Here is a 17,196-nt window from a genome sequence, read left to right as displayed (position 1 = left end):
AAACCTGAGTTGACTTAGCTGTGGAAATTTTCCCCCACACTCTGGCCAATGATCCTGTTTTAAAGTGCTGTACCCGTCCTATTGTGTTTAGTGTGTCTCATGTAGAGATGGCTCTGCTGCAGATTTTGGGGTGCATTTAACTGTTCTGTGTTTTTAATAAATACAGCGCTATATTATCTGGGCACCAAATAGAAAATTAATAGTTGTCATTAAGTACGTCTAAGATGAACTCTGCTCCTGACCCCAGAAAAAAATGTTTATTTCTCCTTTTTTCCTGTGGTGGACAAATCTGACATGGTCTGAGATAAAACCACCACATTCACTTTTACTGTCCGTTACGCATCTTCCTCTTCAGTCCTCCCTTTCTCCATCTGGGTTTGAGATCATCAGTTTTAGATCATCACAGTTTTAGATCATCATCTAAGGTCCTGTTGGGCTAAAATGTGGAAACTACCAGCTTAGATCCAAATTCTTACTAGAAAGCAAGAGGTACAACAACTTCATGTTCATTACATTGACTGTGATAGGTCTTCTGTGCCTCCAGTTGTAGATAGTGGGTTGTTACACCAGATCAAAAAAACAACTTTTTTGTTCTTTGTACTGAAGTGCATAAATATTTCACTTGTATTTTCCTGTTTTATTGTGAAATCTTATGTGCGCTATTTGAAGCTGTCTCATGTTTAGTAAAGCATAATAGTGATATAGCTAAGAGTCTTCGTTTTTCCTTTATAAATCCGTTTATTCTGGAGTTTGGAAGAAAAGGTTCCCATGTGGCTTAAACTTGGCATGAAAATAAACAATGTTTCTGCCGAATGGTTTAACTAACTTGAAAGTTTATGAATTGCATATGGCTCTCCAAAACTTCATAGTCTTTCAGTCATTTAATTAGGGCATTTTGCAAACACAAATGTAGTAAGTGATCTAGAAACTGGACTGACTTTCTTTAAATTAATTGAGACTAAAGTGACCAAAATATTTTAAAACTTTGTATAACTATAACTATTGTAAAACTATACCTGAAATGTTTATGAACTTGCTTCAATCACTAACATACAGTGACATGCTTCATGACATTGAAGTATATATGGGTATATATGCCAAAAATCAGCTTTCGAATTAAATTTTTTCCCTCATATAGGCTCAGAGATATAAACCACTAAATATACCCACACTGTGATTAAAAAACCTATGGCACTGAGTCTCAGGGCTCAGATCAACTAACTCAGGTTCATGGGGTTTGCTCTGAGGGACTATAAAATTGCAGTGTAGATTCTCAGGCTCTGAGACTCCCAAGAGTGGAGAGGGCCTGAGTGCCAGACCGAACCTGAATGTCTACATTGCACTTACATAGTCCCGCAGCCTGAGCCAGCTGACATGGGCCAGCTGTGGTTGTGTGCAGTTCACCAAGCTACCTGAGAATTTTTTGAGAAGCCACTAAACCAGAGAGTGGAGTTTCAGGTGAGCTGCAAACTTTGTGTTAAGTTTAATACCCTACATCTTTATTAGAATGAATGTTTAGATTTAAAGATTGCACATTTTTATTCTAAATTATTTTTGAAAATTTTAACTTACTTGCCAATATTTTCTGAGATTAGGATTTTGAGCTTCCCCTACTATAGCCAATGAATCGCTTAAAACAGTTTGGGAAGTGAAGCTTTAGGTGGGGGTACATCAGCTATTGTGGGGCAGATAGGCTTCTAGACTTGAAATTTGGTAGGTAAGTAAGTGAAAATCACTTTTTTTTTTCAAATTTTAAATATGAACTTTGCAAAAACTAATACAAGTTTATATGATTATGCTTGAGTATTGGAGGCAAAATTATTTTACCTTCTTTGGAGTGGTAACATTTGTAGTTTTACATCTGTAAATGAGATGTATGCATCTACTCAGTCATATCTTTTCAGGCACAGTTCAAATACATTCAGAGTAGAATAGAAAATATGAATAAGTTCTGAGGTTGGCCATAATCATGGTATTTTTGGCCTTCATAGTTTTTATTTTTTAGCATAGTGTAAAGAATTTTAATTTTGAACTGAAAAACATAAGGGAACTTACAAGAAAATATGGTTTTAACCTCTCTTGCTCTGGATACCCCTTCTAAATTTTGGCACAATAACTGTTTTTCAAAGGTTTTCATCTGTGGCCTCATAATGGGCTGCTTTAACTTCGATGTACTAACTAATTTGGCAAGTTTTTAAATGAATGTGACTTGGTGTTTATAACAAAAGCTAAATAGGGCACCTGTGAATGTGAAAAGCCATTGAAAATTAGGACTGTGCCGATCGTAGAGTTGGGTTTACCTGCTGCTCAGTAGTGAATAACTGAATCCTTTTGATTACTTTTTCTATATCTTAAGTGTACTGGTAAATCCTGAAAATTAACTCTCTGAAATATGGCATAATGAGATTCCAAAGTTTTGTGTGACTTCCACATCACGTTGCCCCAGTTTGCAAGTAAAAACTCTTTTCTAACCACCAGTGCCAACAACTTGGAATCTTGTAGTTGAGCTCGTTCTTTCTGCCTTGTCATTACCAGTAATCTTCCCTCACTTATGCCTATGGTGGAATACTATTTTTTCTCAGTAACTCATTCAATGAATAGCAGCACATGTATAACTGAGAGCAGAATTTTGCCCTGCAGTTTATACTTTTGTTTAAAAAAAAAATTATATTTGAGGAAGAATAAAATTCAGCTCTTTTCTTGGGCTTCTTTTTATTAGAAAATGCAGTCAAATTAGACAATGACCTTGAGTAGTTGTATTAACTAACATGCTGTTTAAAGGAGACTTTGCGGTCCAGTCTAAACGGGGGCAGGTTGTGTTTGACATAATCAATGGGTGGACCTAAAGTCTGACTTAAGTCTTGTGTAATACCATGTTAGTTTAATCCAGTGCCTCAGGTTTGTATTCTGATGACTCCACCTTTTCTATTGAAGACAAGCCCATAGTTCTGTGTCCTAGGACAATGCAAAATTTAAAAAGAATTCATAAAAATTTATACTAAATCAAGTATGACTGAGTACACACATGAAGCAGATTGATTAAGATGGTGCCACTTTTATGTAGTCACTTTTCTGACCATAACAATGCTCGAATGCAAGATTCTGAACTAATTCAAGAGCAGAATATGTTGAAAATGAATTGTGACAATTCTGGTACTGTGTTTTGTAGGCTATAATATTCAAGTAGGTGCTAGGAGCGAGCAGTTGTGTAAATCAACTCGTTAGGCTTTATGTGACAGAGGGATAACATATTTTAAAAGAATCTTCCGTAGTTGTTTTGCTGTTGGTCCCTAATCGTTGATTAACATAGAAGTAAACAAATACGTGTCCACTTTAACATACTAATGAGTTGCCTGCATTAAGTGATTTGTGGCATCTAACTGCTTCTTCTCTTCCTTCCTTTTTGTCACCCTGCAGTGTTCTGTGCCAAGGTCTTTGTGGCTAGGCTGCTCCAACCTGGTAGAGAGCATGTGCGCACTGAGATGCCTGCAGAGCATGCCCAGTGTCAGATGTCTCCAGGTGCCTTTCTTCTTTCTTGTTGTAAATGTGTTATGCGTATACTGTGAACATTGTTAAACTCTCTCGGGGCTCTGTTTAATCAAATTAAGTCTGCTAAACATTTTTTGTGCATCCTTCTCTGAAATCTTCTACCTAACTTCTTCTAGGAATCATTAAGAGAGCTCTGTGTGAACTTGATTATTTTTTCAGTGGGGGGTGGTGAGCTTTTGTGTTTATTGCTTGAAGTTGTGATACAAATAGTATAGTTGTGCATGTTGCCTGTTACATTTTGCTTTTTCATTTTTGGTTTAAAAACTTGTTTTAATGAGCTTTGCCAATTATTTTAAAAACTACTTGCAATGTTCTAAATGGCCTATAATACAATTTTTGATTTTTCATATAGAGGAAGAGATTTTTATTAGTGTGATCCTGGTTACATCATTGTTACCATCATTGTGCATGTTTGAATACAGAACAGTTTTGTTAGCAGACAGTCCTAGAGCTGTTTTGACTTATTTATTTATATAGTTCTTGATTTAAAAAAAGATAATATGGTAAAGATGGGAGCTCCTATAAATGCAAGACCAATAAATCTTAAATTCCTTTGCTCTTCATTTGTAGTAAATTGTGTAAATCAATCCTGCCTAATTTATAGGCAGTGACTGGATGGGGGGGAGAATTTCTCTTTACGATTGTTTGGGCAGAGCAAGTTTACAAAATAGCAAATTAAAAAAAAAGTAGTTTGTATTTTTGGTATGAGTGAAATGTTTTGAATCCACAAGAAACATACCTTTGAAAAGAAATACAGAGCATATGTAGTAATTTCTATAATATTTTCTTAAGTACTATACACTAATACATAAAATGTTTAATAGAGCAAATATATACTGTCAGTATCTCTCCTCTATCTGTATTGTTAAAATATTAAACAAGAGCAGAGTTCAGTGGTGCAACCTGTTTCATGTGCACAGGAATTTAAGAACAGAAGGAATTGCTTTTGTGAATAGAAGTCGTAGCAGTTCAGGTTCTCTTTGAATTTAAGTGAACACCCTTCAATGAAATAAATCTTTCTAAAAATGACCTCTTATTTCAAGAAACCATCTTTTTTTAGTTCTGGTAGATTTGAGGTTCTCATTTTAAAGTTTCAGAATGCTTCTATCTCAATACAAATGTAAACAGTAATAGGAAAACTCAAGTATCACTTTTTCAGAAGACTTGTGTTTGAAAGCATTGCTAATAAACTAAATGTAAAAGTAAGAGAATTTTCTTCCCTGCTATGTGTCTAGGGTTGGATAGCATAATCCAAGATGGATTAACATTGTAAAATCTAACCATAGGTTGACTGAAATGGAAATTCCAGTCCGTAGTGTTACATTGCTTGCGTTATTGTATTCATGATTTGGCTTTAATACAAGCCAGTCTCCACCTTATCCCATACCCATGACACATCCTGAAGTAGGAAGAAATATTTTTTGTACTGTTAACAGCAGGGGTTCTCAGTTTTTCCATGTGGGACTCCAAAACCAGCTGCAGGTTTTCGTCATAACCATAGTCCTTCAGTTACACCCACAATCCATTGTGGCTGTGAAGTATTGTGGAATTTGGTTCACAGAAATCATGGTTGGTTTTTTGAAGGGGCTGGTAGGCAATGGTGAGGGAGATGAAATCTGCTGGGTGGTATAAAGTAGTGGTGGGTTCGGTGGCCTATACTGTTGTTTTAAGGCTTGTTAGAAGGTGGTAGTGAATAGGTTTAGGAAGTGGTTGACTGCTGTGAGCAGTGGGGCTGAGGCAGCTGCCTGTGTACCACCTTTAAATAGTACTCCTCATAGTTGGTAGAGCTGCTCCTCTTCCCTTAGTTCACCAGCTTCTGAGAGGCCTTTGATATCACAACCCTCAGCCACCCTCGCGACCCACTTTGAGAAGTTTGGGTTTCAGAATGGGAAGGTTGTCTAAAGCAACACTTACCCTACTGGACCGTTTAAGATATCAGTTTGCTGGGCTGCAGATCTCAAGGAGAAACTATTGCAGGATCCCCACATGGTGCAGAAGTAAACTTTCAGAAATACAGCCCAACCTAGCTGATAAGTTCAAATTCAATGTTATTTCACACAGGGTTTACACCCATTCGCTCATAGCAGACTTAAAGTTCAGATACTGCGAGGCATCCTTTACCATTGAATCTCAAATAGCTTCAAAACTATCACAAACTCTTTGTAATCAGCTCTTCAGACACTTCAGTCATTAGTCAGTATGTTCAAAAAATCAACTTAGCCAAGTGGTGGTCCCCATAATTTAATTAAAACGATTCACAATATTAATACAAGAATACATATGAGATGTCCAGTGGATATCATTACTAGTAAATATACAAAAGAGATACAAAATCAGAGCTATTACTAGATAACCTTTCATAGTGTCATCTGATAACTAGATGGTATGGTGCTCTATAAAGTCTATAGATAGAAATTTAGACTAGAGGAGAATGTATATTAGCTTGTGTGCAGTATATTCATTATATTGGACACTCACTTTGGCCATGTTTCCTTTTATGCTATAGTTTACCATTAAAGGAGCACGTTAAGAAATATACTGTATATTGATTGCCACATTGGAATCTGGAAATCTGTGCGATATCATTGATGTGACATGTTATAATTATGCAAGTTACTGGCTAGTGAATCTGTGATGTCTGGACATACATCATGAAGCCCTTAAACATTTTCTCAATTTGTGATACTTAGTATTTGTGAGCTCTCATCTGAGTTTGTTTTAATTTTAGCTGCCATGTCAAATCGTCATTACATGGACGTGCAGTGAAATGTTAATGTCAGAGCACAACATGCACAGGGTGTAGTATCCGTTAGTCTTAGCAGATGGCACTAATAAGATCCAATAGTGTCTGAATGTTCAGATTCCATCTCCACTGATGGGATTATTGTGAAGTTGGCCAGAGTGGGTTCAGTATTGTATGCAGGGATAGAAATGGTTTTTACAGTGTATGATTCCTGTTTCAACTCTGGAGATCTACTCTGTAGAAATTCCTCCCTGGCATTAGTCCTGTATGTTGCAGCTTCTGAGCTTGAGCATTGTCTCGGTATCTTTCTGTTTTGGATAAACTCTTTTGACAGTTTGTGTAGAAAATGTGTGGTATAATTTAGTGGGAGCTGTAAATGGCATAAGATTTGGCAGGGTCCTGTTTAAGGATCACTGACCATTCATATTTGACCCAAAACATAAATTTCTGGAAAAGCCAGCTTTTACAAAATCACGACAAGTGGTATGCATCCAAAAAAAAAAAAAAAAATAGGACATTTGTTTTTAAGGAAGTAATTTCCCTCTGATGTCTGCAACCCAAATATTGCCACACTGGGAATCTGAAAGTGAAACTGACTTTGTCTTCATTCTTATGATAGCAGACACATTGATTGTCCTTCACTTTTTCTAGGCTAGATGTCTAAGTTGTTTTAAAAATCAGTATTCAGGTAAAAAGAATTAGAGTATATACACTAGCTGTGCTTCATGTTCCCACAGGACAAATAAAAGTAGGGCAGTGGCTAATGCAGTTTCAGAAGGAGAATTAAAAGTTACACAGGTAACTCCTATTTGCATTATGTGCACAAAAACCTCCTGCACAGATGAGAGAATAGACCAGAATGAGGAAGAAGTGAATACTCAGTGGCGTGTGATTGAAGAATGACTTCAGTGAGCCCTCGCTGAATCTTTGACCTTTTCAAATTGTGTAACGCTTCAAGAGTAAAGTATGATCAGCTTAAAAGATGAATCCTGAGATTAGATTTACTCTGACCTTAGTTTGCATAATGAGAAATGTCATTAGCATTCATAAAATTATCCAAACCCTCTTCAAATCCAGCCATAGGATTTGACCAAAAGTCCTTGAAGCCAGTGAACTGGATCTTATTCTCCAAATGAGAGCTGACCATTGTTCATCTATTTGCTATGCTTTTTTCATGCAGGCAAATTTATTGTTTTTCATTGCTGTGGCATGCTAGTCAGGCATCTTCAGTCTGTTGTGGATTTTCCAAGTTGACTCAATCAGTGTATATGGAAAAAAAATATTTTTTGCCAACATGCATTATTTTGCATTTCTGCAAGCTGAATTCTGTACCATGCTACTCTATTGCTCAATACATTTAAAATCATTTGGAGAGTCTCAGTCACATTTACTAAGTGAAATATTGTCATCTGGCGCTTATTATTAAGATGGGTATATTAGAAATGCCTTATGTAAGTACTTGCTTGTTCGTTATAAATATTGGGGCCCCATTTTCTTGGCCATTTTACAAGCTTAAAATAGACTGTCTGTGCACCCAAAATGTTTACCATCTAGAGGTGTTATCTTGGAATTGAATCCATACAGGTGGACCCTTGCACCTGTGCAAAAAAAACATGGACTTCAGTTGTTCCTCTGACATGGATCTGATTGCAGTATCCAGGACCTAAATGAGAGATTAGTAAATTTAACCTACTTGTGTTGAGCCACTAGTTCTATTTCTGGTTTTATAACATAGTAGTTAATGTAAGAACATCCAGAATTTTGGGAGTTTATCTCAGTCTTGAAATTTTTACCTGATGCCTCCCAGTCAGGGAGAGAAAAAGCTGATGCCATGCTTCTCCAAAGCCGTGCTCCTGCATTGTAAAGGGTAAAATATTGTGTACTGTATTTAATTGTAACTCAGTTTTCTGTTTCATTATTTTAAAATAATCTGACTTTACAAGGGCTAGTGCAACAGCAGCAAGACATCACAAGTATTCAAATTTCAAGAAATATATTTGTAGATTAGCAAGAGCTCGTCAAATAACACAAAAAGTACTTAACTATTCAATCAGTATTCCTTCCCACTCCTATGCTCACTGTGCAGCCACATACAAAGTTTGGAAACTTAAACAGATGTTTCAGAGGGCTAAACTTACTAGCCATGAACAGATAAAGAATCCAGGGAGGGCCAGTGCCCATGTGAAAAGCCAGCTTGCCTCTCCAATATCCCAGAAAGGGGAGGGTGGTAGGATCTTCTCTGGGGTCTCGGTGTGGATCCTGCTCAGGTGCTCCAACTTTTATATCAGCCTCCAGTGTCTCCAATATTTTATCCCTTCCAACAGGGGATCTCCAATACAGTACCCCTCCCCATACCTTAATTTTTGGGTTTTCCCCCCTGACAGTGGGTTAATTGTCTGCCTCACCATTAATTGCCTCACAATCTGTGGGACTCGTTACCACGGGATGTTGTGATGGCCAAAATTATAGTTGGGTTCAAAAAAGAACTATAGTTCATGGAGGGTAGGTCTATCAATGGCATATAGTGTATTTTGTAAAGCAAATGAAAACTTAGTAGTGTGAAGATTCAGTACCATCACTCTTAAAACAAAGTAGAGAGAGTCTGCTTTTTTGTTAAACAACAAAGTGCAATTTAGTATTCACTTGCCTAAGCTCCCTTTTGGTATTCTTTCATAACAAAAGTAGCTTCCCAAAATAGTAATGTGGTATTTGGGTCTATTATTCAAACTCCAAATGTCAGTACAGATAATGGAACTTTTCATATATTAACAAATATTCTTTCAGTTAAAAATGAAATACTGAACCTTTCATTTGTGGCTGACAAAGTTGTATGAACATTAACTCTCACAACATACCTTTGAGCTAGAGATATGTTATCAAACCAATTTTAGGCAGACCAGCTTAGGCATACAGAGGTTACATGGCTTGCCTAAAGATACACAGTGAGTTAGTGGTAGGTGGGGAACAGAAACCAGTCCTCTTGACTCAGTCCCTTACTGTGTAATTAGACAGGCTGCTTCCCTACAAACCCTCCCTCCATGCTTAATATCACAAGTTAGAAAGTGGTAATTGATGGTCTGTCACAGCTCAGTTTGTGCGCCTTTTCCAAAGTGTTATTTTTGTGGTTGTGCAGTTTTAAGAAATAGGTTTCTATGAACATCCAGACAACTGAAGGAAAACTTATTAAAAACTTCCAGAGGCAGTTTCATGATTAGATATTGAATTAGGACATAAAGTTCAATCCATGTCATCACTCAGTAATACATATCCTGGCATCATCTTCTGATTCTAGTTGATAAAGAACCAGTCTTAAAAAAAAACGTAATCAGGTGGATTGAATATGCGGTTAGAAGCCAAGCACTAGTGAGTAGTAATTTTGACTCTGCTAATGATTTCCTCCATGGCCTCGAGCAGATCATAAAATATTTGTTTTTCATTCTGATAGGTAAGAATTATCATTCATTTTACACATCTTTAGGGGTTTGTGAAAATTAATATTGAAAAGCTGATTATCATTGTTTAATATTGATAGCAAGAAGATGTAATCAAATCTGACTAGAATGTTCAAATATAAATCTCAATTAGAAGGCCAAAAACTAAACCAAAGCTGCATGACCCTCCTAAAGTTGATGTAGCTGTTGCCTCGGTAGAGGCAGTTATTTCTTCAGAAGGCAGATTATTAGATTTTGTAACAATAGCGCCTCTCTTGCATCTACCTGCTTTCCATCTGAGCTTAGATGGAAAGTATTTAAACACCTACCTATCAGTAAGAATCAGACCTGAAGGCACCGCTGTTTTAGATTTTTTTTTTTAGCTGCTGCTTCTGTATCCAACTTATTCCTAGACTCTGTTTCGCTTCCAGACCAAAAGCAGTTAATGAAGCAGCCAGAAGACAGCTTTGAGATTAGGACGTGATAGGCATGCATCCAGGTGGAATATCTGTGGGGTTTTTTTGTTTTGTTTTGTTTTTTTTTTAAATAGGCTGAGGATAGGATTACCAGGGAACTCCTTGACAAAGTAGTGTTTAAGGTGGCAGATGAAGGTCTGTCCCATTTTCCAGGCAACAGGGGCGAATTTAGATCTTACAGAAGTAAGCAGCCCTTCTAAGCTACGTTTTAAAATTCCACGGATCATAGGTGCTGTTCCTGAGGACAGTAGACCAGGACAGGTGGTAGACCCAGCTTCAAAAGATGACCACTTTGCAACAAGAACAGTGGGTAATGCCCTCCATCTTTTAGAGGACTTGGGGCCTTTCTGGAACAGATTCTTCTGGTATTCAGAAACTGTGCCTTCACCTTTTTGGTAATATGGGAGATGTACAGCCTTTGCTGGCCATTTCCCATAAAATTTCATAGATCTACAAAACATGTTCCGTTTCCCATCTTCCCAGATAAATACTTCCAAATGGGTTTAAATTCATCAGTCTTGAAAAGGGAATGCAACCAAGAGACCTGTTCATCTTTCTTTTGGTTCCAGGCAGTCTGGCAGAATTGAGCAGTTGTGGTCCTGAAGTCAGTGAACAAATATTTCAGGAAACTAAAATTTAGAATGGAGAGACTGAAATTCTGGAATGGATGCTGTCTCTCAGGACATATATCTAACACCTCTCAATAGAAGGGAAAGTATCAGAGGGGTAGCCGTGTTAGTCTGTACCCCCAAAAACGAGGAGTCCGGTGGCACCTTAAAGACTAACAGATTTATTTTGGCATAAGCTTTCATGGGTAAAAAACCCACTTCTTCAGATGCATGGAGTGAAAATTACAGATGCAAGCATAAATATACTGACACATGAAGAGAAGGGAGTTACCTTACAAGTGGAGAACCAGTGTTGACAGGGCCAATTCAATCAGGGTGGATGTGGTCCGCTCCCAATAATTGATGAGGTGTATAGACGACATTAACATAGATCAGAGTCCACAGATGATCTTTACTATAGTGGGCAGTAGAAATCTTTGCAGACACCTCTTCACGTTCACAAAGCAAGATTTGATTTGACCTGCAGTTATCTCCTGAGATCTTCGAAGGGCCTTTTCAAGTCAGGACTTTTAACTCTTATCTGGTCACACGTGGCCTGCACGTTTGAATGTGGGGCTCATTTGTCTTAATTTATGCTGCAGGTCTGCTGGCTTTAGCAAGAGGCGTCCTGGAATATAGATCACTGGAGCTTGGGGTCATCTGTCTGGCATTCACTAAAAGATCACTTGAAACATCACCATCTTTTGGTGATAATGGGCAATCCTTCCTTATGGCCTTTGAAAGAATAAGGGCATCAAATCCTCTTGTCCGCACAAGAAAGCAGTTTTCCTGCTCAAATGAGCTAAAAGATTTTTCTTACACATGGAAGAAAAGCTCAGTTCTATAGATGATTGTTAAGTAGGCAGGAGGTAGAACCACCTGAGCCTTCCCTAGTGACATTTTAAATTGCTAACCTAGGAATTCTGAGCTCCCAGTTATGCACCTGTTCACATCCAAGCAGTCCATCATGATTCACAGGTTCTACTCCATGAACAAGAGGTAGTAGCTCTGTATATCCTCTCACAGTGCTGGCCCAATAGCAGTGCTTTATGCTATTTGCTGTCCTGTCCAGAACAGTGTGGAAAAAGTTACGGTCTTGGTGATTATCTGAAATCCAAGCCCAGTATAATCACTATATATTGCCCTTCCAGCCAATCTTTGAAACGCTGCTTTTGACGGTCTTCCACAAGGAAGCAGAGACTACTGTTATAGTAGCTGTCAGTCATTAGGTGAAATAAGGAGCAAATTAGTGAATATAGGCTACAGTTTTCTCAGAAGTTGTAACTGATTTTAATCACAGGTCTTCCTATGAGAACCATTTTATGATTGTAGTTGTTAAACTGTAGGAACAGCATGTGGAATTAGGTGATACATGCGTCTTTAGTATGTTTTCTAGTGCTTTGCCCAATAGTGCATCCACCATCTCTCTTGAGAGTGTTCAACAGTCTAATATCTCACTATAAGGATATCTATTTATGTTCAGTTGAAATTCAGAATTTCTTCTAGTTTCTGCCTTGTACTGACTTAAATCTTCCTTCTTGGAGTATACACGCTTCAAATAAATTGGCTCTATCCCAATCCCATAATAATTGTTTAGCCAAGATCTAAGTAGTTCTCTTAATCTTTCTGCCTCTGTTCTTTTTAGTCCTTTGTTTTGAACTCCATCTAATTTGTCTGCCTCTTTCTGGGACAGAGATATCCAGAACTAAATGTAATGAAGATGCAGTATCACCAGAGTTGTGTATAGAGACTATTTACTTCCATGCCCTGTGACATGCCTTTGTTTATATGGCCCCAAATTGCTTTGGCCTATTTTTGGATAGATCAGGTTGCAAAATCATGTCTAATTAGTCCAGTGTTTCCCAGTCCTTCAGCATTATTACTTCCCAGTTCTCTTACTCCCAGCTGTACTTGTCTGTTGATTCTCTCCCCCCCAGCCCCAAAATCTGGATTTCCTTACCTTATTTTGAGCAGAATCTCCTTTTTTTTGGGGGGGGGGGGGTTACCTGTATTTCTGATCTCAGTAGGCCTCTGTTGTCCTCATGCTTTTAATACAGATTTCATTAACATGCATTCAATCTTTTAAATTGTTGCTGAAGATGTTAAATAAGTTTGGATCTCTCAATGATCTCTGATAAAATACTAGACAACTCCCCTGGATTTGGTATATTGCCATTTACTACTGCTCTCTGTTTACGGACCTTCAGTTAGTTTACAGTTCATGAGTATATTTGTGCCAGTCAACTCAAACTAATTTTGCATGTAAGATTTAATGAGCTAATATCAAATGCTTTATGAAAATCTAAAAATATGCTAGGAGTCTGGTGGCACCTTAAAGACTAACAGATTTATTTGGGCATAAGCTTTTGTGGCCAGTCCTTGCTTACAGACAGTCTCCCAACCTGAAGCAAATACTCACCAGCAATTACACACCACACCACAGAAACACTAACCCAGGAACCAATCCCTGTAGCAAACCTCGTTGTCTACTCTGTCCCTGTATCTACTCTAGTGACACCATCAGAGCACCCAACCACATCAGCAACACCATCAGAGGCTCATTCACCTGCACGTCTACTAATGTTATATATGCCATCATGTGCCAGTAATGCCCCGCTGCCATATACATTGGCCGAACCGGACAGTCCCTACATAAAAGAATAAATGGACACAAATCAGACATCAGGAATGATAACTTACAAACACCAGCAGGAGAACACTTCAATCTTCAGGACATTCTATACCAGATTTAAAAGTAGCTATACTTGAACAAAAAAAACTTCAGAAACAGACTTCAATGAGAAACAGCAGAACTAAAATTCATTTGCAAATTTAACACCATTAATTTGGGCTTGGGTAGGGACTGGCTGGCTCATTACAAAAGCAGCTTTGCCTCTCCTGGAATTGACACCTCCTCATCTATTATTGGGCGAGGACTACATCCACCCTGACTGAATTGGCCCTGTCAACACTGGTTCTCCACTTGTGAGGTAACTTCCTTCTCTCCGTGTGTCAGTATATAACGCCTGCATCTGTAATTGTCACTCCATGCGTCTGAAGAAGTGGTTTTTTACCCGCGAAGGTTTATGCCCAAATAAATCTTAGTCTTTAAGGTGCCACCGGACTCCTTGTTGTTTTGGGGGATACAGACTAACATGGCTACCCCCGATACTTAAAAATATGCTGTATCTTTGGCAATCACTTGTCTAATTACTTTGGAGTTTTCAAAAGCAGTCAAGTTTGAAGTTTAAGAATATCTGTGTATATTATTTATCCAGAAACTCTATTTATAATATACACAGTGCTGACTCCATTTTCTTGTAGTTGGACAATTCACTTTTCGTGGTTTTGTGTGTGTGTGGAGGAGTTGGAAAAACTACAAGTGACTAAACATCAGATTATTCTAAGGCTAGGGTTTCTGTAATAGAATATATGTTGTAATTTTGCATCTTCTGACACCAGCTTTTTTTACTATAAAAATGTTGAAGTAGTCTAATTGCAGCCCTTGCAGTCTTCAGTTACTTTTGCAACCTCTTGGGCGGGGTGGGCTGGGGTGGGAGGGAAAGTACTTCTTGATGTGTTGTGTAATTGTCTCTTGAGCCTAATCTGTTACTGTGTGTTTATACTCATTTAATAAACAAACGTATAATGTAGGATTAACAAGCTCATACTCTTCCTTTGCTCTTGGTCTCAGACAGTAGATCATACTAAGTGCTGTCAAAGCACTTCCTTCAGTGATTCTTTAAACATTTTGTGATTCTTTTCACTTAGGACTTTAATTAAATAAATCTGTTTATTTTTAAGTAGAGGAGAGTGGTTATTTGCTCTACTTGTCTTACCATGTATCTAGTGTGTCCTGCTGCCCTAGCATCTTACTGTGAACTAAAGCATCCTCGTCAGTATATTTCCTGACCAAAAGAGCAGAGGTGCTGTTCTGTGACTTTTGTTTTAAAGTTAGGAAGCCTTTTGTATTAACACTTGTATAAATTTTATATCTCAGTGTTCTCCCCAATGCTCGTTAAGTTTACAAATATCCTTACTGGGACAGTGGCCAAATTTTGACCATTTGAGGGGACTGTGTCAGTAACTCATTAGGCAACTGAAAATCCCACCTAATTTGTAACAAATGGAGCAGATTGCATTCATCACCCTCTATGGTATGCAGATGGAGCAGATAGAGACAACACACTGGGATATAAGATGTGGCTAGGTTGCTCATATATAAATATGAGCATTTCCAGATGATGTGTAGTCTTCACTGTACAGCCATCTTACAGGTGGTCGTAATTACAATTGGTTTTGTTAGGGGGTGGGGTTTTTGGTTGCCTGGCAAACTGCTAATTTGTAAATTTCTGGACAAAGTCTACCTATCTCACCTGATGTAAGTAGTTGTAAATTTACGAAGAGTAACACTTGCACAGGCAGAACCAAGGGCCTTTCAGTGGATCTTCATCCTGCTTGCAGCTTTGAGAGCCAAACCAGTCCTGTCAAGGACTTAGCTGTCTCCCTCTAAACAGCCTTCCAGTTTGCGCTGCCTTTGCAGCTGTTAGTGTGCAGACATAGACCTCTTTGCTGCCTTAGAATTCTTTAAAATTTGTAGTAAATTCATTTACCAGTTCAATAGCTGTTTTGTCATCTATTTGCATGTAGGGCTGTTTTGTGTAGAATTATGTGCCTAGGGCAAGACTGTTTCTTTGACTCCCTACTGAGAAACTTCACTGAACTTCTCCCTTCTGCACCAGCCATTTTTCAATGTTCCAGGCCAAACAGAAGAATAAAAATAAACCAAAGATCTGCTTCAGCTTATCCCCTTTCATAGAATGAGGTTCTGTCCATTTTCTTGCTACTAAGACCCAGGGCTTTTACCTTCTCTCAGCCTGGAAAGGGCATGTCACTGAATCTGAAGAAGGAAGCCTCTACGGAAAAATGTACCCCAGTTACTTTCTCAAGCACAGATCAGTGATCCATGGGTAGTTCTTCAAAAGCAACACAAACTACCATAACCAGTTCCGCTCCCATTGATTGCAGCTCCAGCTGATCGGTGTCCTCAGTTCCAGCAAAAACCCATCCCATCCCCCAAAAGAAGAAGAAATTACAAAGCAAAACTAGCCCAATAGACTTAACAGCTAGTGTGTAAGAGGCCTTCCTTTCAGGCCTGTCAACTCTCAACCAGTAGTGTGCCAGTCAGTGTATTGCTTAGGATCCTCTCAGCCAGACACTCAAATTCACACCCTCCCCAGCCTGAATCAAGATTTACTGGAAGAAGGAGGTTCTGACCATCTGGTCTAGCCTCATATTCAGTGGTGGTATCATGAGATTTTCTCTCCTAGGTAAAGCACCTTGTTTTTGAGATCCTCCCCAGTAATCCAGAGGCATCTTTTTCTCTGGTGTATGGTCAGATCACCAGAGATTTAAAGGACCACCCACCTAAATCTTTTGACTCCATTGAGGAAAAATTAGTGTATCTTGCATTTCTCTTCCTTTATAAATCCAGAAAAAGAATCTTCAGGTGCCCCAAAATAGTAGAAATAATTACAGGGCCAGTTGCCGGAGAAAACTGGTATAATGCTGTTTCAACCTTGGCATTCCACAGTGTGACTGGGATAACTAAAACTGAGGCATTAGCCAAAGGGGAAAGTGCAATTTATAAAATCCGAAGTAGGTTATCATTGTCCTTTTGTGGCCTTCTTGTGACAAACTGCTGTGCAGGTCACAGAAAGGAAAACCAAAAGTAAAAGCACTAGGAAAAATATGCGTACTTATCCTGAGAGGAAGTACAACTCTGTCATGAGAGAATGAAGAAATGCAGAACAGACTGTTTGCAGGTGTATTTTTAGACTGCTCTGCCCGGGATTGCTGGTCTGTCACTTCCACAGGAGAAATGAAGAAGGAGCAGGAAGATAAGGCAGTGAAACAATGAAAGAAAAAATTTCCTTAGGATTTGAAATTGGACTCATACATTACCCTGCATACACACTGGCTGATGTCCTACCAAAAGAACCCATGACAGAAGGATGGAATGCTCGTTTGGGAGAAGGTAGGAAGCAGCCTTGATGGCCCTACAAGCATTAATAGTGTCAGCTTGCTGTTCTGGGGCCATTCGTGGATGGACAGATGCTCTTTTGGAAGCCCTACATTGTAAAGCTAAGAAAATTCAAAGGACTTAAAAGGTAGTCTGTTCCAAAGTTTCTCTCAACTCACTGGATACACTGCAGTTCTTGCCATGTAGAGCTATCCTGTATGAGTGATTAAGATCCTGGGAAGGAGGCAACTGCACTCAACTCCGAGCTGTATCAGGTATATTAAAGCGGAGAGGTTTTTGGGGAGCTGCTTGACTAACTGGTGGTGGAATCCTTCAGTAAGTTCAGAGATCTTTCTCAACCTAATAG

General features: G+C 38.5%; 1 protein-coding gene across 4 annotated transcripts in view; it reads left to right on the top strand.

Moving 5' to 3' along the window:
* FBXW11 (F-box and WD repeat domain containing 11) overlaps positions 1-17,196 on the top strand; it is a 125,665-nt gene that overhangs the window by 19,338 nt on the left and 89,131 nt on the right. For 2 of the 4 annotated variants that reach the window (XM_084635726.1, XM_084635727.1), the window contains one exon: positions 3,418-3,519. The exons of the other annotated variants lie outside the window; for them this stretch is intronic. In XM_084635726.1, the coding sequence (XP_084491852.1) occupies positions 3,418-3,519 (102 nt within the window). The remainder of the gene's footprint in view (positions 1-3,417; positions 3,520-17,196) is intronic. 4 annotated transcript variants of the gene reach the window in all.

The sequence above is a fragment of the Lepidochelys olivacea genome (assembly GCF_965140295.1).
Source record: "Lepidochelys olivacea isolate rLepOli2 genome assembly, chromosome: 8".
Lineage (NCBI taxonomy): Eukaryota > Metazoa > Chordata > Testudines > Cheloniidae > Lepidochelys > Lepidochelys olivacea.
This window is presented reverse-complemented; position numbering and strand designations above follow the sequence as displayed.